General features: G+C 39.2%; 1 protein-coding gene across 8 annotated transcripts in view; it reads right to left on the reverse strand.

Annotated features, from left to right (window-relative positions):
- Positions 1-23,166, reverse strand: part of ELAVL4 (ELAV like RNA binding protein 4) — a 197,714-nt gene that overhangs the window by 63,407 nt on the left and 111,141 nt on the right. For all 8 annotated transcript variants that reach the window (XM_082264977.1, XM_082264982.1, XM_082264976.1 and 5 more), the window contains exon 2: positions 19,130-19,370. In XM_082264977.1, coding sequence (XP_082121103.1) covers positions 19,130-19,370 — 241 coding nt within the window. The remainder of the gene's footprint in view (positions 1-19,129; positions 19,371-23,166) is intronic.

The raw sequence follows: 23,166 nt of genomic DNA on the forward strand, positions 1-23,166 counted from the left end.
CGGTCAACTGTAAGCCAAATGCACCTGTCAATAAATTCTGAATGATCTCAGAAATTTCTCAAACTGATGTAATTAACACAAGTCCAAAGCATGTTGTTACAGGGCCTTCAATATGCTAAATCTGTGAGCATAGCTAAAAATCAATTTCATTTGCACTCAGTCTGAAAGTCCCCTATATTACATGATGGTTGGTAGATCTAAAGGACATCGTACAATCTGACTGTGATATTTATGGTAAACCTAAAGTATAACTTAATGTAAAGTGGAGAGGGATTAGAACACCTGTCAGGTTTTTATTGCTGTTGGCGCCCAAAGAACAGTACTAGAGGGGACATCTTTCAAAAGGGACACTAGTTGTGGTGGCAACCAGGTATTCCTTTATTTTGGAGGGATTTCCTCTCACTGAAGATTTGAAAAGATGGGAGCACCACACTAGCTTGTATAGTCCGCTAAAATATTTTTATTTTGCAAAAGCTAAGCTGTTTCAAAGGCTCAGTGCTCCCCCTTCTTAAGGGCTAAACACTAGACAATAGAGAAAATACAAGAATTCCTTAAAACATGTTAAAAGCTCTCTCTCTCTATATATATATATATATATATATATATATATATATATATATATATATAAAAGCTAGGGAGTCTACCTACTGCAAGTTCCCCATCACACATGTAAGTACAAATACCTTGAGGCATTGTTTTTGTAGCCAAAAGAGGCATATACCATTGCTAAAATGAAATGTATAAAAAAACAACAAACACAAAATAAATAAATAAATAAATATGTCATTAAGGTGACAGAACAACACAAAGACAAAAAAAATGAATTGTGTTCATGTTGGTGCAACAAGACAACACAAAAAAAAAACCTGAACAGAAACAACACACCTTAAATGAGAAAATGAGAAATATACAATCCAGTTCACGCAATCCTTTCCATTTGGCTATGGAACAGGAACATAGGTGTGCGCAGCCTATTGCATTAGGGTGTGCACCCCAAAGTTTAAATACACATGCATGTGTTTGCCTACATGTATATGGCCCCGGTACATTACTCTCTCTGCTGGCAAAGTGAAATAGAAGTGTGTGGCACTTCTCTTATGGCAGAGCAGGTCCGAGGGAGATCTTTCCCATCTCCTCACTGGCAAACAGAGCGATAATGCTAATGTGCCCTAGGTGATTAGGGTGTGCCCAGGCACACCCGGCACACCCTGTGTGCACGCCTATGAACAGGAAGTGAGAAGAAGTCTCCCCAATGGGATACAGGTGGCAAAAAAAACCTAACAGGGTTTATAACCCTCCCTTACTCATCCAAAATGAAAGCAAAATTTTGCCCCTTGTTCTACTTTAAAGCTGGCCATTCTGTACTGTTTTTACAGTCTTTGTACAATTTCCTTTAGCTATGACAAATGTTTGTAATGTGAAGCCCTAACGAAATAATCTGTACAATGTTTTTGACTCAGGCCAGCTTTTTACAATACTTGTTAAGAGATACAAAGGAGTTCTAGAACAATACTGTATGGTCTCATGCAAGAACCCATGTTTAGGTACCTTGGCTTATATTTTAAGACACAATGGGGTTGATTTAATAAAACTGCTGAGTCTAAAATAGGATGCAGCTCTGCATAGAAACCAATCAGCTTACAGGTTGTTTTTTTGTCAAAGTTTAAGCTTTTGCACTCTCCAGTTTTAGTAAATCAACCCCATTGAATGTTTTTGAAGTATCCTTTTCAACTGACCTTAATGGCAAACATGGGGTAAGATACCACAATGCAGGAATTTGTTTCAGTGAAATATACTCGGCTGGTCAAAGCCAGTTGGTTCAATTCACTCATATGTTTTATGCCATAAAGATTTTTATTTACAGCTTTTATTGGCTGTCAATGCTTAAAATAAGAGTTGTTCCAGCAAATAAAAAAATGTCAAGTTTGGCAAGTTGCGCCTAAAGTATTTTGTCATGTCCATGCATTTTGTTTCAGTAGAGCAGAAAAGTGCATGAAAGCAAGTTCTATGAGGGTCTGTTTATACAGAAGGGGCACAGTTATAAAGCAGTGAATGTGACTTTCACCAAACATTGATTGGTGGTGAATCATCTGTCATTTAAAACCCACGCACCAGTAGATTCCCCTGCAGTAAATGTTTGATAAATGTCAGATGTCACTGCTTTATGCGTTTACCCTATTAGGTCAGAAAGTTTTTTTTAAGAGACTTTGTCATGTTGGCAAGCATAAAGATGTGAAAAAAAGCCTGGTTGAAATAGCGAGAGTGGATTAGTGGAAGCAGAGAGGCAATTTAGTGGCACAGAAAAAAAAAAAAAAACTGTAAACAAGATGAGAAAGCCGAACAAAATTGGTATAGCAGAACAAAACCAGAGGAAGAGGATTTTCAGCCAGTTTATATGGACGTACTAAGCCAGCAAATCTTTTCTTGTGAAATTCCAATTCTGTCACTTCATAAAAGCAGCAAAATCAAAAGAATACATTAAAACAAAATAGCTGATTTTCAAAGTAGCAGATTCTGAAATTAAAATGGCCAACAAAATTCTAGAATAACCTTTAGAGGGAAAGTGAAAAGCTTTTGGGTCAATTCATTTTAAAAGATTTTTTTTACTTTTTTTTTTTTACTTTCTTTTAATTTTTAGAGCACTAAGAATATACTGTATGTACGGACAACTTTGGAAATAATTTGTGACCCTTTTTAAATTTAAAAAAAATCTTAGACTGAATCTGCAGTTCAGTTTTGGGCACCAGTTCTTAAAAAGGATATCGGGGAACTGGAGAAAGTGCAGAAAAGGGCAACCAAACTGATAAGAGGCATGGAGGAGCTCAGCTATGAGAAAAGATTAGAGGAACTGAATTTATTCTCTCTTGAAAAGAGGAGATTAAGGGGGGATATGATCAACATGTATAAATACATAAGGGGTCCATATAGTGAACTTGGTGCTGAGTTATTCACTTTAAGGTCATCACAGAGGACAAGCAGGCACTCTTTATGTCTAGAGGAAAATAGATTTCGTCTCCAAATACGGAAAGGTTTCTTCACCATAAGAGCTGTGAAAATGTGGAGTAGACTCCCTCCAGAGGTGGTTCTGGCCAGTTCATTCGATTGCTTTTAAAAAGGCCTGGATTCTTTCCTGGGTGTACATTATATAACTGGGAACTAATATTTATAGGTAAAGTTGATCCAGGGAATATCCGAATGTCTCTCAGGGGATCAGAAAGGATTCCAACCCCCCCCCCACTGTAGCAAATTGGATCATGCTTTGCTGGGGTTTTTTCACCTTCCTCTGGATCAACTGTGGGTATAGGATTGTATGGTTGTGTTTTCTTAACCGTTTTTTTTTTTTTTTTCTTTATTGGTTGAGCCAGATGCACTTGTGTCTTTTTTCAACATGACCCACTATGTAGACAGGCCTCCAGAGAGGTGAATATAAATGGTTTTCTAATGAATGAACCTTTGATTGGGTTTTGTTCAACAAGGTCACTTGTGCAAAATGGTTAGTTATCAAAATGATAGGCTCTTTAATGGTTATGGGGCTTTGTGGTTGGAGCTGCATTGTATGCAGTGCCTAGTTTCAGGAAGGCCAAGCTTAGTTGGCACAAATGTTGAGGCTCCCCATATATATGGCAACTGTCCAGATTTCAGGGGTAAACAGAAAACAATCTGAGGATAAAGAAAGGTCCTTGCAAGTGGCACAGGGTGAAATAAAGTTTGTACACCTTTATTAAAGCTGAACTCTAGGAACCAAAACAAAAAACATTCTTGTGGTGAGGCCCCCACTTTCCTGTAAGGGTAAAATGCTCACAAAGTCTAATGATAAAGGAATAAATGACAATACTCTGGTAGGTTTCTAGTGCTTGTCTCTTCTCTTTGACATTCTGGGGTGTAGGCTGGCCTTGCTGTCCTCTAATACAATGCATGTTGGTCCTACATTGTATATGATGATGTCACAGTGTGACCATTGGCCAGAGCACCTAAGAGAGGAAAACTCCAAGGGATTGATTGCACAACATGGAGGAAGCCTGCCAAAGCAAGGAATAAGGCAAGTATTACACCATATTCTGCCACCCCTAGCCTTAATGAGTATTTAAACATTGAAGTGCAGGAGGCCCGACTGCAAGGGTATTTTTGGTCTAGTGCCTGGAATGAGGCTTTAAAGTGGTTCAAAAGGCGGAAGGTTTTTTTTTTTATCTTAATACATTCTATGTATTAGGATAAAAAAAACCTTCTGTGTGCAGCAGCTCCCCTCAGCTCTTCTCATACTTTTAGGATTTAAAATACCATTTTAATCCAGCGATGTTGCACGAGAGACTCGGCTGTTTGGGTCTCTCCCTCCTGATTGGCTGAGACACAGCAGCAGTGCCATCAGCTCCCACTGCTGTCAATCAAAGTCAGTGAGCCAATGAAGAGAGAGAGGGGCAGGGCTGAGCCACAGCTCCTTGTCTGAATGGACAAACAGAGCAGTGGCTCAGCTCGGGTGCCCCCCATAGCAAGCTGCTTGCTGTAGGGTCAATCGGCAGGTGGGAGGGGCCAGGAGCACCAGCAAGGGTTCCAAGAAGGGGAGGATCTGGGCTGCTCTGTGCAAAACCAACTGCACAGAGCAGGAAAGTATAACATGACTTTACGAGACTTTAGTATATCTTTACCTGACAGCTTCATTTCAAAGGGACCTCCAAATAAAAAATAGTGATAACTAGAAAGTCAGTGACATATATCTTGTTTAAAAGCCCCATTCAACAGAATAAAACTGCTTTCTAGATCCAAGGATCCCTGACTGATAACAGTGGCAGCTCTAGCTCAGGACGCCGCTTGCGGTACAGTTCATCCCCTACCGAAAATTTCATTTAAATCTACAATTTTCTTTTTTACCAAAAGTTTAAACTAAAATAAACGCTACATTAAATGCTGTGCTATTCAAGTTTATATTTTAAGGTTGAATATTATTAATGTTAGTGATAATACTTACCAGGAAGAAATACATTTGTGAATCAAAAATAATAGAAATAACAGAGGGCAATATACACAGACTGCTGACCAAGGGAAAAAGACATCTTACTATAATTTCTGCTATAGTTAGCCATAAAAGACATTATAGTCCTATTTTCTTATTTTTAGACTATTAAAGCCACTACTCTTAACTAAATTATTGTATAAGGTGTTTTTGCTTCCATTTAAATTAACTACATTCCAGATATCCCCAGCCTGAGTAGAAAATCCTGTCCCCAGCCAGAACCCTGCAGAAAAAAAGGCTCTTGCTCTCTTAGTGGAAACAGTGGTCTCTCTGCAGAGGTCTGGCATGCCCCCTGCTGAGTAGGAACTAGACCTCTATAATCAGCAGGGAGCATTCCTTTTGCTTATTGTAAAGCTATAGATCTGACACAGCAGGGTCATGTTGAACCTCTGCAAAGAGACCACTGCTTCCACACAGAGAGCAAGTGTCCTTTCCTGCAGCAAGTGGCAGGGTCCAGATGTGTTTCTACTCAGGCTGTGGCTGTTTTCTAAATAATGGTAACTGTAAGACTCTGCACATCTTTCGTTTAAAAAAACTAGGAATGTAATTAGCTTAGTGGTAGTAAAGTCTTTTTTTTTTTTTTTTTATACCTACATGTAAGCCTATAATAAGGCTTGCCTGTAGGTAAAGTAAATATCTCCTAAGCATGCACTGTTTAGGAGATATTTACTTTCGTAGCAGCCGGGGCATGCACTTTCGTGATGTTATCGGCGCATGCACGCTGCTCTCATGCACAGGAGTGATGTCATTGCAGCTCGGCCATTTAAATGCACGGAGCCCAAAAGGAGGACTGGGTGAAGATGGAAGCCCCGTCAGAAGTGACAGCACGCCGCTAGAGGGCTTCATTTTAAGGTAGGTCTTTCATGCAATACATACTATTATTATTATTATACAGGATTTATATAGCGCCAACAGTTTGCACAGTGCTTTACAATGTGAGGGAAGACAATACAGTTACAATACAATTCAATACAGGAGGAACTAGAGGGCCCTGCTCGTTAGAGTTTACAATCTAGAAGGGAGGGTCAAGTGAAACAAAAGGCAATAACCGTGGGGAAGGGGTTGATGGAGAAAATGGAGGTACATTTGTTAGTGGTTGGTAGGATAGGCTTCTCTGAAAAGGAGGGTTTTCAGAGATCGCCTGAAAGCTAATAGAGTGGGAGATAATCGGACAGATAAGGGTAAGGAGTTCCATAGGATTGGAGAGGCTCTGGAAAAGTCCTGGAGGCGAGCATGGGAGGAGGTGACGAGGGGGCTAGAGAGCAGGAGGTTTTGAGAGGAACGAAGAGAGCGATTAGGTTGGTATTTTGAGACGAGGCTAGTGATGTAGCTAGGGGCTAAGCTGTGGATTGCTAACATTATGATCTTAACTTGCAGGGGTTTACTATTGCTTTAAGCTAAAAGTTCAATTGCACTTTAATGCCGCTACTATGGACAGAACAGTCAAGTATAAAATAGTTAGGTGCTTTGTAAAAAAATAGTTTCCATTAATATGAACAAAAACTAACCGGCATGGACTCCCCGAGACATTGGCCCACATGGCAAATGTCCCAGTTGCCATTCTACCAGCCTAGGACTATCCTCTCTCTTTTAGAAAAATCAAAAGTCAATATGTGCATATATCTTGAAAAATGTAAATAATCACTAGTAAAATTCCATGTCTTTGAAAACAGACATGATCTTTAGGAGTAACCCAACAGCAAACCCAGTCAGGGCTCATATAGACGAATGTCACAGCCTTAGAACTTTTATTCACATATTATTGAAATAAATGGAAATCTGCTGACCTGCATTTCAAAAGCACATTAAATGAAGAAACACAGCACCTTTCTACATAAGCCTGATTATTTATAAAGAGCCGTATAGCAGGTAAATGGGTGTACTTTCCATTGTTCATGGTTTATAAAGTCTTCAGTTCATCCTGGGGCCCCTGAATCTGGTTGCACATCAAATGCAATTTACAGGCCTCTTCCCCACATCTCTCAATGCAAATTATGGCTCTTTATATGCCTATGATGTTCTCTTTGTTGTCATATTTGCCAACATTTTTAAATCACTTCCAGGAACATTTTGTTGCTAAGCTGGTATCTCTAAGCACTTTGTTCACAATACTCTATTGGAAGATCAAAAATCACTATAAACTCAGTTATAAGATGTTTATTAAAATGAAATATCAATACATCTTTGTATTTTAAATTCTGCTTCTCGGTAAATATTAACGTACAAAAACCCTGCTAAAGATACCAAGATAATTAGACCTGGTTCTAATATTTACAACAGTGGGATCTTACCATACACCCATATGGTGCTTTGAATCAAGGATATCCACTAATATATACATTTCTGTTACACAATCCCTAAATCGGGGACTGTCTCTAGAAGAAAGGGACAGCTGACCACTGCAAACATATATTTCACTTTAGGACCAATTTAATGTAGTGCTGTCTTCAAGGAAAGTCACTTTAGTTCCCAAAGCCAGCAAGACTCCAATAAGTAAACTTTTTTGGTGTCACTGCTGTTTGTTTAGGGCTTGGAAGCGGTGGCATTTTCTATAGTAATGCACAATAGATACTCTTTTTTCTGTCGCATTTAGTGGATACTAAGTTTGGTGTCTAGAGGAGCTATGGCTACATGTGATTTGGTCGTGAAGTGTCCAAGAATACAGTTATTTCAGAAAATCCAAATTTGTCCTGAAATGTCATATTTGCTTTAATTGTTTCATTCTGGGTTCCTGGCCTTTTGCACTGACACAGCAAGGCCTACCATAACTTATCATGTTATAAAGTAAGGTAATAAACGTACCACTGGTGGGCCCAGATGGCAGAGATCCAGGATATGTAGCTATTTTCTTGCTGCCAATCGAGTACTGACCCCTTATATCTCTCAATCATAAGCTAGCTTAGCACCAATATTTCATTACTACCAACATCTTGAAATAATTTCCAGAAACAATTATTCCTATTCAGTTGATGTTTGCAAAATGTTGCACACAATTTGGTCACAAAACTTTGCAAACCACCTAATGGAACTGGGGTAGGTCAGAACACTACAGGGAGGTTTCCAAATTAGCAAGTTCACTGTTAGTGCTATAAAACAACACAAGAGCCATATAAATCGCCTACATTATTCAAAGAACTGAGGGTCCTCCTTACAGGAATATTCTCAAAAAAATAAGAAAAATAAAAGTTGGCCCCTTTCCCCATATACAGTAGATACAAATACTAATAACAAAAATAATGGTCTGGATAAAAATGGGAGTAAAGTAAGCTGCCTATATCAACCTGCCTCATTCCAAAGTTTCCTGATACATAATTCCTTCTGCATGAATCAATATACACCTAAATATGAAATATTTATTAAACCAGAATTTAATGGTTTATGTTTTTTTGCATTTGAACTAGTAATTTTTTGACCAAGTAATGGATGATGCAACTTCTCTCAGACCAACAGAAAATTGCTTTTGGTACAAAAAAAAACTTTGGACTTTCCCTGAAAATCAAAGACTTTTGTCAAATGTGTACTTGTAAATTTTTTTTCTGGGTACAGTTCCTTATTCTTATTTTCTAGCCCTTATAATTTGACTGGCAAAGCTCTTAGTTGCACTTATAGAATGTCTTCTCACTGGAAGGCACATGATATCACCCTTGGCTAGGCACCATGGATGGAATCTGGGGTGTATAATAGATAAAATTGTATTCTTTTCACTAAACTCTGATTATTTCAAATGTTTCTTGCTACGTTTCGGGAGGCCAAGGAATAAGTGGCAGTCTGAAGCAACATTAAAGACTTGTGTTGATGGGCTGTTGCTTGCTTCAAGTGAGTTTTGCAATCCATTGCAAGTTTATAAGAATGCAAAATATGCTTAAGAAGGTCAAATTTAAGAAGCATCTTAAACTGATGTCAAACTGAAATAAGCACAAGCCCAAACCGCATCAACGCGGGCTCCATTTTTGGATTTTATTTGCAAGCTCTAGGATAAAGGAAGAGTAGTTTTTTTAACCTTGGCAAACATATTTTAATAATATTTTTTTTTTGCACATAGCAGTCACACTCCATCTTAACTCTGGAGTAAGAAAATTATTGTACGTGCATTTTTCATGCAGTTTACATGTGATTTCCATGCGCTCCCATTGAAGTCTATGGGACAAAAAATGCACTGCACTGCACTGCACTGCATCAAAAGAAGCGCCCACACCATATCAGAGATCGCACTGCACTGGACTGCATTTATGTCAACAGGTACCATAGAGTATAATGTGATTTCCATTGTTGTGCATGCCAGAAAAACAGCAAAAGCAACAGAAAACGCAGTAGTGTGATTTGGAGATAAAGCCTAAGTTTAGTTAAATTAAAAAAAAAAAAAAAAAAAAACAGCACCAAGGATGGTACTTCCATTGCTTGAGAACTGTTCCTTGTGCTGGTGGCTGCTGTCCTCATTTAAATCTGTCCTCCTCCCTGACCCCCCCCAACAGCAGTAAGCAGTAAATCTGAGCCATTGGACCTATCACTGGAAATCATCAATAGTGCCGATCATATCCATCCTTTCCACTCCCTGCCTCCTCGATCCATAAAAACTGCACTATAGCTTCCGGCAATGAACAATGCTCTACGAATGGAGAAGGTGGACCATTCATTCACCCACCCGTCCTCCATTCATAGAGAGTTTTTTCATTTCTGAAAGCTATTCTACAGCATCCATGGATGGAGGAAGAAACTGGATAGGACAGGAATAGTTACTTGATGAGTGCCTATGACAGGTTGGGGGGCTCCTATTAGCCCCCACAGCACTAGAAGATTACCACTGTGGGGGTATGGAGAATGCCAAGGACAGAATATTAAAATTAGGAGGACAGCCATCAGCACAAGGGGCTCTTCTCAATCAATGTAAGTACAATTTCTTGTGTTGATTTAATAAAATGACCTAAACCAGCTTTAAAATTCAGCAAAAACTACTAAAGCAACTATGTAACTATGTAACTATTTTCAGAAGATTGGCATCTATGGTCTATATATATTCTTAAAGTGGAGTTCCATCCTAAAATTATACTTACCTCCATCTTCTTGCTCCAGGTTACCTGAAAAACAAATGGATTATCACATTTTTTTTTTTTACTTTCTTTGTTTAGAAGATAATATACTTACCTTACTTCCTCTTCCTCCCCTTGGCGGCCACGGCGATTCGTCACTTCCTGGCTTGCAATGATTCCTGAACGTCATCGCTCCCAGGAATCAATGCTCCTGCACCGGCCCCGACGTCAGTTCCGGTGCAGGCGCCGTCATACCTTGCTAAACAGCTTCTGGCCATGCCCAGAAGCTGTGCAGGGATGACGCTGCGGAACCGGAAGTGACGGCGGGGCCGGTGCAGTGCATCGTGGGACCAAAGAAGATGGAAGAGGACACAGAAGAGGATCGCGCTGGCTTCAAGCTGCCCACACCTGAGATGGCAGCGCTGGACAGTACATTTTCAATGTAAGTATTTCTTCTAAAAGGTAAGTGCAACCCGGGACAGATCAGAGGCTATCCATTGTGGAATGCACTAGCCCTGACTGTCCCGGGGGTATTTTTATTAAAAAAAACTTTCCCAGGGTGGAACTCCGCTTTAAGGCAGGTTACTTTAAAACGTATTTGCTGTAAATGAAGTATTGATAGTCTGTCTGAAATTACCTCCCATGTCAGAAAATTGGCAGGTATGCTACTAGTCATGCATTCTTTAATGCCAAGACTCTGGACTTTTCAGCATTTCAGCTTGGCTATATTCCCACTACAGAGGGGACCTATCATACAACACTGTGTGCTGATGTGGCCCCATATGGGTTTCTTCATACTTCCTTTAGCTCTTTTAGCTTGCTGAACAGAAGGCAATGCGCTCACCCCTAAAAGTCACAAAGCATTCTATTCACATTGCGGCATCCCATCTATTCTTATCTCCATGGCCTCATTTAATCATCTGGTTTCTGATGAACAGGTAAGAAAGTTTATCATTTTCCATCCTGGCCTCTGTACGACTGTGATGGATCAAGAGGGACCCATTTTACTGTTAATTTAAAAAGCCAGAATTAATTAAGTTGCGAAAATGAAATTTTTATAATAAGCTCAGTTTATGGCTACATTGTTCCGTTCGTGTTCCTTGTTTCCATTTCACTGCCTATACAAAGCAATGTAAGATATGAATCACAGCCCTTGCCTTCAGACTTGTCTCAGTTTTGGATTCGCATTCTCTTAAAAGACAGAGCGCTTATCACTGTATTGTTATTATAAACATAACTTATACGGCAAGGCTGCTGTTGATGGGCTCAGTTCGCAGCAGGTGAAATCCATTTGTGTGCCTTTTGACAGACATATTGCAAAATAAATAATTTATGGTTTATCCGTATACGAGGCTCACGCACGCGGAGTTTGATTTGAAGTGTTACAGATTCCGTATAACTGGGCTATATTATTCATAATGCGATTGCATTTCAAGGATTTTAGGCTTAAAGTGAGGTTTGACTTTCGTCGGCTTTGTTCAAGCAAAAATATACACCCCCCCCTAATTACAACGTCTGCAGGATTTTAGTAAGTTTACTCCTACCCCTGTCCCCCTGTCGGTTCTGAACCAAGGGGGTACCCATAGGAATGGCAGTTAATGTGACTGCCAGGGGCAGTCTGGCTAAGGCCCCTTTCACAGTTGTGCAAATTGTCATGCAACTTTGGACATCAGAATTTCACGACATGTCATTCCCCATGTTTTCCAATGACACCCATTCATATATGCACAACTTAAAGTTGCAGCAACTTCAAAGTAGTTCATGCACTACTTTGGTCCGACTTTTATACAACTTGAGGGCCCTAGACTTCAATGTTAACCCTCAGAAGTTGTATGAAAATCATACCTGATGTCACAAGTTAGCCTGTAGTTTTTGTTTGTATACTCTTACCTTCTTGCTGCAGTGCTTCTACCTTGCTTCTTTTCACTTGTGTGGTGTGGCTGTGATCTCCTTTGGGCATCGTCTGCTATCCTGTGGGCTTTTATTTCCTGTCCCTTCATCACTTCCTGGCCCGCCTCCTAATTGGCTTGTCTATATAAGACTTGCTCAGTGTAACGCTCACTGCTTGAGCAATGTCACTGTTCTCTGAGCTCCCATCTCTATACCCCTAGGCTATTGGATCTGATTTACTGTGTACCGATCCGGCTTTGTTTTCCTGTCTGTGTTTGTTTGCTGCCTGTCCTGACCACGGCTTGTCTCTTGGATATCCTTTTGTCTGCTGTTTACTCTGCATACGCCGGCGGTCTCCACATCTTAAGCTGGGCCTACCTGGGGGGCCGTGACCTGGTTCCAGCCTGCTGCAAGTCCATCCCCACCATCAGGGGCCCTGGTCAAGAAGCAGGCTGGGGCTTAGACTCCACGCCCTGGGGAATCCTGAGCTGGGGATCTACAAGGGCTCACTACCACAGACCCGCTGACACCTGAATGTTATACAATGCAAAAGTTGTCCATTGAAACTGGTCAAAGCCAAAGTCACATCCAAGTTGCACTCTTCCAAAGTTGCATCAAAGCTGAAATAAAGTTGAGCTCCAAAGTCGATGCAACTTTTGAGTCGTAAAAGTGTGAAAGGGGCCTGAGCAGTAATTTACACAGCAAACAATTTTGTGAATACATATGGCTATAATAAATGTCTATATTGTGTGTCAACCTCTTAAGATTTCCTATTTTGTAACTAGAGGACTTATCTTTGAGAAGGAATTCGGAGAAAGGATTCCGTAAAGTGCAAGCTTTTTTTTCTGGCTTCATATATGGTAGGGAAGGATTATAACTCCTGTTGGGATTTTACTGCTCTCTGGAGCCTTGTTAACCACTTGCCCTCCAGAAAATGTACCCCCTTCATGACCAGGACATTTTTTGCGAAACAGCACTCTGTTACTTTAATTGCCAATTGTGTACCTGTGCAACGCTGTGTCCTTTTTACCCCCACAAATAGAGCTTTCTTTTGCTGGTATTTGATCATCTATGCAGTTTTTATTGTTTGCGAAATAAACGAATAAAGGTCGACAATTTTGAAAATGTGAATATTTTATACTTTCCACTATAAAACATATTCATTAAAAAAAAAAACGAAAAAAAAAACCAAACAAACAAATGTCTTAATCAATTTAGGCCTCTAAATCTTTTTGGTAAAAAAAAAAAATCCCAATACGAGTATATTGATTGGTTTGCACAAAAGGTATAGTGTCTAGAAACTAAGGGATAGTTTTATTTTAATTTTTTTAAGTTTTTTACCAGTAATGGCAGCGATCAGCGACTTATAGCAGCACTTCAATATTGCGGCAGACAGTTGGGACACTAACTGACACTTTTTGGGGACCAGTGACACTAATACAGTGATCAGTGCTAAAAATATGCACTGTCACTGTACTAATGACACTGGCTAGGAAGGGGTCAAACATTAGGGGCATTTAAAGAGCTAACTGTGTGCCTAACCAGTGTTTTCTAACTGTGTGGGATGTGCTTTTACTAGTGGAAGGCATTGATTCATGTTCCTGCTTTGCAGGAACACAGGATCAATGCCTTCCCTACTGACAGAATGGCGATCTGCCTTGTTTACATAGGCAGACTGCCATTCAGCCTGCATAACAAATGATCGGTGTGTGCCGGCGGACATCAGTTCCATAGAACCGTTGATCAATTCCCGCTGTGTAGAACTACAGTGGGAGCAAGCTGCCAGCAACGCGCACTCGCACCTGATACCTGTAAGCACAGGATCACGTGTGTATATATATATATATGTGATCCTGAGCAGTGCAGTCGCCCTATAGGAGTAAAACTGCTATAGGGCAGTCAGCAAGTGGTTAAAGAGACTGACCCTCACTTCCTGTCCGGCTGCTAATGGTTTCCCCTGACAGGAAGGGATGAGAACTCTGCAACAGGAACACAAGCAGAAATAAAAATCTGTCAGGGGCTTTAGACTTTTATACTTTACTAAAGAAAAGCAATTTTATATCTGTCTGTGTTGCTTTTGGAAAGTTCATCTCATCGCCTGCCTGTCTGGTGTGATATTTGCGGCAGTGCGGATAACCAGTCAGGAAAAGCAAACAGTCTTTTATTTTTAAAAAAAGGTAAAACAAATTGTCTTTCTTTACCACAAGCAAAATAAAAAAGTTCATCAATTTCTGGTATAAATCACCCTTATGGCTCACCGCCAGAAAAGCTATGTCCCATACCAGGGTTAAAGTCCCTCGCCTGCACAGGGGCCCGAAGGAAGGCAACCACAACTCATCAGTGTTTCAGTAGCGGAAATACTACACTGCATCTTTCATAGGCAGGTCTTCCTCCACACCAAACCTCTTGGACTCCTGCTGACTGCGCCCTGCCCTTTTCATCCCTCTCTCCCAAGACCACCATACCTGTAGTCAGGGTTGGAGGCTCTTTTCCGAATAACCTCTCTCCAAGTCTCCTAATTCTAGGACCCATTTTAGGACTTAACAATCCTGGGAAAGTGCTAACCAGGTTTCCTGTTCGTAACAGTTCACCCTGGAACCTCTTACTTGCATTGGTGAGAATCCCTGAGTACTCCCAAACTGTCTGTTATCATCCCCTTCAAAGGGACCACAACCCAAACAGTGGTGATATACAGCTGCCTTCCAGGACCCATCCCTGGCGTCCTGTACACTGGAAACATGTTGCCATCAGCATAGGAAGTGAGGGTAGACATTTTTTTTTAACAGAGCCCTGAAAGGCATATAGTAGCAGTATAGACAGAATAGCAGTGTTGCATGCTGGTGACCCTATTAGTCTTACTAAATTTCAGAATTGTGTCTGGAAGTCATTTTGAAAGTCTAATCCTAATCTCTTCTTCCCCGGCTTCCATGGGCTTGTCAATCAGGGTAAAAGATTAAAACAAGTCAGTGTGTTAATGACGCGTAATTATATTTAAAATTGCCACGTTTTTCGATTTTTCAGGACAGTCCTGCTATTTTTTAAATTGGCCCATGACCCTACATATTCTCCAGAATTAACTCTGCCTATCCTGGGAAAGTGTCCTCCCATGTTTTCCAGGCAAGTTTTCCTCTGCTGTGCAATGGAAAAGTAATATTAAACCCAAAACATATATTGCAGCTTACCAATCATTAGATTCGGTGGCTGCATTAGTTTTCTTTTTTAGCCTTTTCCCCTCTTTGTTTTCACTTGCCTTATGGTGTCTGCACTCTGTATGAAGGAGCAACAGAGACGCCTTTGGACAGCAGCATGGTCAGATATACCATCAAACTGAAGCTAAACTCCAGATAACACTTTAGAAGCAGTTACAGCAGCATGTTTTGTTCCTTTTGGGTTAATTATAAATAAATAAAAGCTGACCATTGTAAGCACCCCTGCCCGTGATAAACAGTTTGTTTCAACCCTCTAACTGCTATGTCTGCAAGTCTAACAACAGACTTATTGGCTGAATCACCAGGTGAAAATAAAAGAAAGTTTAAAAAGGAAAATGATTGTAGCCACCACATTTAGGAATTGATAGGCTGTAAAATATTAAATGTTTAATTTTGGGTCTAATCTTACTTTAGGGAGTGGACTGGGAGTTATGTTTACACATTAACCCTATCGGTAATGTACTGGCAGATCTTATTATCAGTTATAAACTAGATTTGAACCCTTTGTCCCTGCAAGGAGTTAAAGATTTAGAAGCTGGGTTCCTGCAGTGTATGTTAATGGGAGGAAACTCAGTGTGTCCCCAGGCTTTTTCTCAGACTCACAATAGATCAGAGTAAGGGTCCATGCACGCAAGATGTTTGTGCAGCTGCTTTTAGGGGTGTCCAACCTTTTTCTTTTTTTTTTTTTTTTTTTTTGTTCTTTACGTAAAATGCCAAAAAAAAATGCTGCTAGACGCTGTAAAAAGCTTTTAGCCACGTATGCCATTTTTAGTTATTTTTACATTTTGGGGAGTATTTTTCCTGTAAAAATGCTTAAAAACGCTAATGCCTAAAAGCGTGGGAATAAAGCTCAAAAACGCGGCTATAAATTTGTTTTTGCGCTGCTTTTTCCTGACAGCAGTGCTGCCATTTTTTTACCCGTCCTGTGTGCATGAGCCCTAATTTGCAGTCTGCCCAAAGGCCTTTCCCAAAAAAAACATTTAAAGGTAAGATTAAACAAAAAAAAATGATTTTAGGTATGCTATCCGAATGGGAACACATAACAAACATATAATAGGGTTTTTCTTAAATTTCAATGCAAAAGTGGAAATACAATTTAAGTCCTCGTGCAGCTTGATGAAGCAGGGCTTTTATCTGTGAACATTACACATACTACCTCTATTTACACTGTTATCTAATAATATGCTTGGACACTCCAGCTTTCTCTAATCTAGAGCAGTGTAGAGCATGCTGACATTAACTCACATACACACTCGTTAGTCTATTCAGCTCTTAGGTTGCAAGTTATTAATCAAATTGTGCCTTATTAATCGAATGGGCTCGGCAACATATCAACTCTGTGCATCTCTTATAGTCACTTTGTAGCATATACAGTATACTCCCCTAATATGCATTAAAAAGATGGTTCCAGCCAGCACAGCGCATTTCTAAGCATTGTGAGTTATCAGAATAAAACTGGCTGACATGCAAATTGTGTTAAAAATATCATTGGGCTCATCCCTGGCTTGAAGTGGGACAGTGTTTTCCTAAATTTTCCTAAAAGCATTTACAGCTTTACTATTTTATAGCTATCCATATTACCTTCTTACAACCAAAACAGCTTCTGGGATTTGTAAATGTAATTTAACGACAAACTGCAGTTTCAACACCCTGTTTTTTTGGAATTCATCAATTAATTTTTTTTTTTGGTTATCCAAACTTTTCTGTATACCGTATTTACAGTATCTCACAAAAGTGAGTACACCACTCGCATTTTTGTAAATATTTTATTATATATTTTCATGTGACAACACTGAAGAAATTACACTTTGCTACAATGTAAAGTAGCGAGTGTACAGTTTGTATACTAGTGAAAATTTGCTGTCCCCTCAAAATAACTCAACACACAGCCATTAATGTCTAAACCGCTGGTAACAAAAGTGAGTACACCCCTATATGAAAATGTCCAATTAGCCATTTTCCCCTCCCCGGTGTCCTGTGACTCGTTAGTGTTACAAGGCCTCAGGTGTAAATGGGGAGCAGGTGTGTTAAATTTGGTATTAACACACTCTCATACTGGTCACTGGTGGTTCAACATGATGCCTCATGGCAAAGAACTCTCTGAGGATTTAAAAAAAAAATTGTTGCTCTACATAAAGATGGCCTAGGCTATAAGAAGATTGCCAAGACACTGAAACTAAGCTGCAGCACGGTGGCCCAGACCGTATAGTGGTTTAACAGGAGAGGTTGCAATTAGGACAGGCCTTACCATGGTTGACCAAAGAATTTGAGTGCATTTGCTCAGCGTCATATCCAGAGGTTATCTTTGGATAAAATATTTACAAAAATGTGAGGGGTGTACTCACTTTTGTGAGATACTGTAGATAGCTATCTCATTCCTTTAAGTCTGCCATTTATAGGTAAACATCCCATTTTATTGGTGCTATCAAAAAAAATGGAAAAATCATTTTAAAAAATCCTATTTTAGTACAGTCTTTGTTGACATGAAACTAGGGGCAATTAATGCAGAAAATATTTAATTTTCAAAGGCTTGATTTCACAAGAAAGTGAATTAGGGACACATATTAATTATGTCCTTGCAAAAAAAAAAAAAAAATGTTTTTTTTTACTGTGACCATTTTGATTGGCTGACACAGTGATTACAAGATGTACAGTGACCTGTGACAGATTTATAACTAGCCGCAGGAGCCAAAGATGCCCAAAACAACCCCCCTACACTTGTAGGTATATTTGTATGACATGCATGCTATGTTAGCTATAATGAGCTAAAGTAGAACTAAAAGCTAAAACATTGTCTTGTGATTTTGAATACAGTGGGGAAGGTAAATCATTTCTGCCATATTGTATTAGTGTCTTTTGTTTCCCTCCATTTCCAAAGATAGCAATAGAAGCACTTTTATTATTCGATTGGGAAAGGGTTGGGTTTTTTTGGCATTTGTTGCTGTCTATGTCTCCATTTGTGAGCTTTACCCTCATTTCCATCTTTCACTGAGACAGAAAGATGTGAGAAATCTCCCCAACAAGGACATACATGGGAGAAAATATTCTTTCCCATTCTATCCAAACAAAAAAGCCGAAGTTCTACTTAATAAAACGTAGGAGATAACTACTTCAGTAAGATTGCCATGTGGACCAGGTATTGCTGTGCTTATGGGGGTGTAGGAGATGTAAACCCCACTGCATTAAAAGAAGGAGCAAAGGAAAACAGAGGTTTACTTTGTACTTGAGAGGCATACTTTTTATTTTTAGAAAATATTTTTATTTTGAATAGAGTGTGGAAGGGGTAGTGCCATGGCACACAAGTGGTCCTGCTGCTGGTGACAACCTTTCATTGACAAAATCGCTTTAGAGGACAGAAAAATACCCACCTGTTTTCATGCATGGCATTCTTGCCAGTGGATGAGCGAGGCGTTACACCATCGCTGTTGAGTGACATTCTGCAGTGTTACTGTTCATGATGGCACAATGAATTGCTCATTCCGCAAGTAAGGAAGCAACGCATGAAAACAGGTGATTATTTTCTCTATGTTTGTTAGAGATCTTGTTTTAGATGACAATTTGCCCGCCACAGGAGTTCCAATATGCCCTTAGCACTTCTGTCAAGTTTTTATTACAGTCTATGTTCCCACTGCAAAGATTTAGCCTCCCTAACTGCCCTGGTGGCCATGGACATTGAGACAAAAAGTTAGGGGAATTCCAAAATTTTACAGTTTTCACCAACAGGAGATGAAAAGAAATCTTCCAATGGGGACACCTGTCTAAGAAGGGATATTATCTCACTTTGGAGAGATTTTTTCTCACTTCCTGTTGTGTCTCTGAGACAGGGGGTAAAGGAAAATCTCCCTAACAGGACACAGGCAGCAAAAAATAAACTGCCAGGGGTTTAGCCCTTCCCTAAGTTAATATTAAAAAAAGGCTATACATATGCTTAGATGGCATTTAACTGTGACTGCAGACATCCTTGAGACAGTTATTAGCAAATGGCATATATGTACCTGTGATTTTGTCCCGCACCAGTTTGCAGGATTCTATTTCCCCGATGCTCCCAAACAGACTTCTAAACTCTTCCTGTGTCATGTTTTGTGGCAAGTAGTTGACTATGAGGTTAGTTTTGCTGTCATCTGTAGCTGCCCCGGTCTGCATAGGCGAAGGACAGTTCCTACTGTTACTAGATGGTCCATTGCTCGTATTGGAAGTTGGGCCATTCGACACCTGAGGTTCCATGGTGCTAATTATCTGCAATGCAAACACAGAATTACAGTTAGCTATACATATAGTCCAATGTGACAGAATAGGAAGTGCACAAGAAAAATGACCTAGAACAATATCTGTGTCAACATACGTGAAATAACCTGACATTTGCAAAAATTAAACAAGCCCGCGATAGGTCAACATAAAGGATAAATTGCTTGCTGTAAGTCCAAAGTGGCCAAACAGCATCACATTACATGTGAGATTTGTAAATGCTATTATTTCTTCAGCATAATGGTCTGTATGAATAAAATGTACCGTAACTTGTATGTAGTTTAAGCAGAAAATTTTAAGTTTAAAAATGCAAGAGAAGAGTCTGTATCAGCCTTTATAACCTTTTTACATTAGGCCTCAAACAATCCCTTGATAATAATTATTGTATCTCTAGCTCATAGTTCATTAGCTGGAAAAGTAAAATAGTAAATATAAAACAAGGAATTTAGCATACTTAGGGGGAGATTTACTAAGAGCATAGTAACCAATCAGCTTCTGACTTCAGCTTGTTCAGTTAGGCTTTGACAAAAAAACCTAGAAGTTGATTGGTTATTATGCACAGCTGCAATAGATTCTGTGTGCACCAGTTTTAATAAATCTCCCCTTTAGTGTATTTAACACCTGAGGCTGCACTGTACAACAAAATTATAATTTACTAACATTAGTAAAAATAAACAAATAATAATGGCTAGGAAAGAAAGTGCAGTGCAGATATTGACATTTGTACTGTTCCTTTACATTGGTGGTCAGTGGAGATATGCCTACATAGCGTAAAGTGATCATTTACATTGGTACATTGATAGTTATCCACAGACATTGATAGTCAGGGAAGGATCTCTTACATTAATCGTCAATGAAATGCTCCCTTACATTGGTGATCAGTAGAGAAGGGCTCCACATTATTGGTAATGATGGGAGAAGGTCCACATTATATTGGTGGTCAGTAGAGAAGGGCTCCACATTATTGGTAATGATGGGAGAAGGTCCCCATTATATTGGTGGTCAGTAGAGAAGGGCTCCACATAATTGGTAATGATGGGAGAAGGTCCCCCTTATATTAGTGGTCAGTAGAGAAGGGCTCCACATTATTGGTAATGATAGGAGAAGGTTCCCCTTATATTAGTGGTCAGTAGAGAAGGGCTCCACATTATTGGTAATGATGGGAGAAGGTCCCCCTTACATTGGTGGTCAGTAGAGAAGGGCTCCACATTATTGGCAATGATGGGAGAAGGTCCCCATTATATTGGTGGTCTGTAGAGAAGGGCTCCACATAATTGGTAATGATAGGAGAAGATCCCCCTTATATTGGTGGTCAGTAGAGAAGGGCTCCACATTATTGGTAATGATGGGAGAAGGTCCCCCTTACATTGGTGGTCAGTAGAGAAGGGCTCCACATTATTGGCAATGATGGGAGAAGGTCCCCATTATATTGGTGGTCTGTAGAGAAGGGCTCCACATAATTGGTAATGATGGGAGAAGGTCCCCATTATATTGGTGGTCAGTAGAGAAGGGCTCCACATTATTGGTAATGATGGGAGAAGGTCCCCCTTACATTGGTGGTCAGTAGAGAAGGGCTCCACATTATTGGCAATGATGGGAGAAGGTTCCCCTTACATTGGTGGTCAGTGGGAATATGCCCCCACACAGTGAAGTGATAATTTACATTTATGGTTAGTAACATGGCCCCTTACATTGGTGGTCAGGGGAGATATACCTTTGTACATTAATGGTCAGTGAAATACTCCCTTACATTGCTGGCCAGTGGAATAGGACTCCACATCATTGGGGATCAGTGCAGATAGCTAAAAAGATCACCGGTGTCAGTGGTTACTTAATGGAGAGTAAGAAATTGCTCACAAAATTGCTCCACATTCCCAGCAACTTTTGGGGGAACCTGAGAGTTCCTGGTTGAAAAAGGTTTGTCTAGCTTACAAAATATAGAAAACTGTCTGTTTTGTTGAGTAGAAAATGAGATTCTAGCTTGCGTTCTTCTAGTTTAGAGAGGAAATAATGGTATTTTAAACAATAAAGAAAATAAAAAAATAAAAGCAAATAAAGTTAAATCTAATGGTAGTTCCTCTCATAAGCCTTTCTTCTGACAATATTAAAATACAACACAACTATGGGAAAAAGAATTAGAAAGCTGCTATAACCACTGGCATCTACTAAAAAAAGTTTTACATAGAAGAGAGAAATAAGCTGTTATTGGAACATATTACATAAAACATGCTTATTCTGGGTTTATCTTCAATTTAATGCATTTAGCTAAAAATGCACATTACCTTTTTATATAGGTTTATGTTATATATTTATATAACGTCCGTTATAAAGAAACCTGTGTCCTGTGTCCCTGCCAGGGTAGGCGTATCTACTCTCTAATATTTTATGAAAGCCTGGTTACATGTGTTTGTCTTTGTTTTATTCAAAGGATCACTTTACTTATTTCTATAAATAAATAGACATAAATACGCATTTGGCAGGTAAACCAGCCAGTTTTAAGTATTTTTATTAATTACTCCCGTAATACATTTTTGCAAACAAATAAGTTGCTATAGTGTATTGCATAAAACAAACAAAGCAATGCAAAATGTATTAGATAAAGCTTCTCCTGAGTCATCTTTGCCCTAATGTCTGAGTCATCATGCCTTCATTGTCTGCTTGTAATGCTGTAAGTAATAACAAGTAATAGAAAAACTAATTATATAAATGAAAAGCTATAAATACTATGATCACTGAAGGACAAATGAAAGATAACAAGATAAAATAGGCATTCTTCACAAAGAGCTTCCAGGCAACAAGTAAAATTGCTCAGTGAACTACTAATACTAGCTACATGGTAACTTTACAATTTTATATTTATAATCATAGTATGATTCCATGCAACCAGACCAACATAACCTACTATTTAGTGATAGACGAATCTGACCAGGTTTGATTTATCAAGGGTTAGGTGAATCTTACTCATAATTCCGAACTTCAAGTTCAGTGCAAATCCTATTCTAGTCTTTGGGTAGTGTACTCTGTTGTTAAATGTTGGCCATTTTTAGGGCTAATGGGCAAACAACTGTAATACAAAAGGCATATTAAATGAAGCACTACCATAAGGGTATGTATTAATGCAATAAAAAATAAATAAAAAATGAAAGACTGTATATAAGGCTTTGATGTCAACTCTGAAAATGCACAAACACAAACTAATATGTTTAGAGGTGCCTTGAAACATTAAAAATTGTATCATTTTCACAGACGTTGTCAGCGACAGTATACACTGGCAGTGTATATCTGGCTGAAGAATTAATTTTCTTCTCTTACAATTATCTTGGCTTACATACAGCTGCAGCATCCTAATCTTATTCAATAAAGTTTGGGAAAAATATTTAGTTTATGTAGTTTTAACAGCATCACAAACTTTTTTGTCAAACAGTAATATGCCTGCTTTGACCGACTAATAGAAATAGTTAGCTGTAGTTGTCCCTGTTCTTGCTGATGTATTACAAGCTCTCATTAAGAATTAAGAGACTGCAGATGATATAGCAGTGTAAAATTGGTTGTTACTAATGGAGGAGAGTTTGCTGAAATTTACTAGGAAAAAAAGAGTACAGATATGGGTTGTACTGTGTACAATTGGCCAGCAGCTAAAGAAAAGAGGCTGGGGCTTTACTACAAGGATTAGGATATTGCAGAAGATACAGCAGTATAAAATTGAAAAGCAGCATGTTAGTTATAGTCAGGGATAATAGGCCTAACTGGTGTATTTCTAACTTTTATTTTATCTATGGGGCTGGGG

Source organism: Pelophylax lessonae (genome assembly GCF_965119305.1).
Source record: "Pelophylax lessonae genome assembly, chromosome: 8".
NCBI classification, from domain to species: Eukaryota; Metazoa; Chordata; class Amphibia; order Anura; family Ranidae; genus Pelophylax; species Pelophylax lessonae.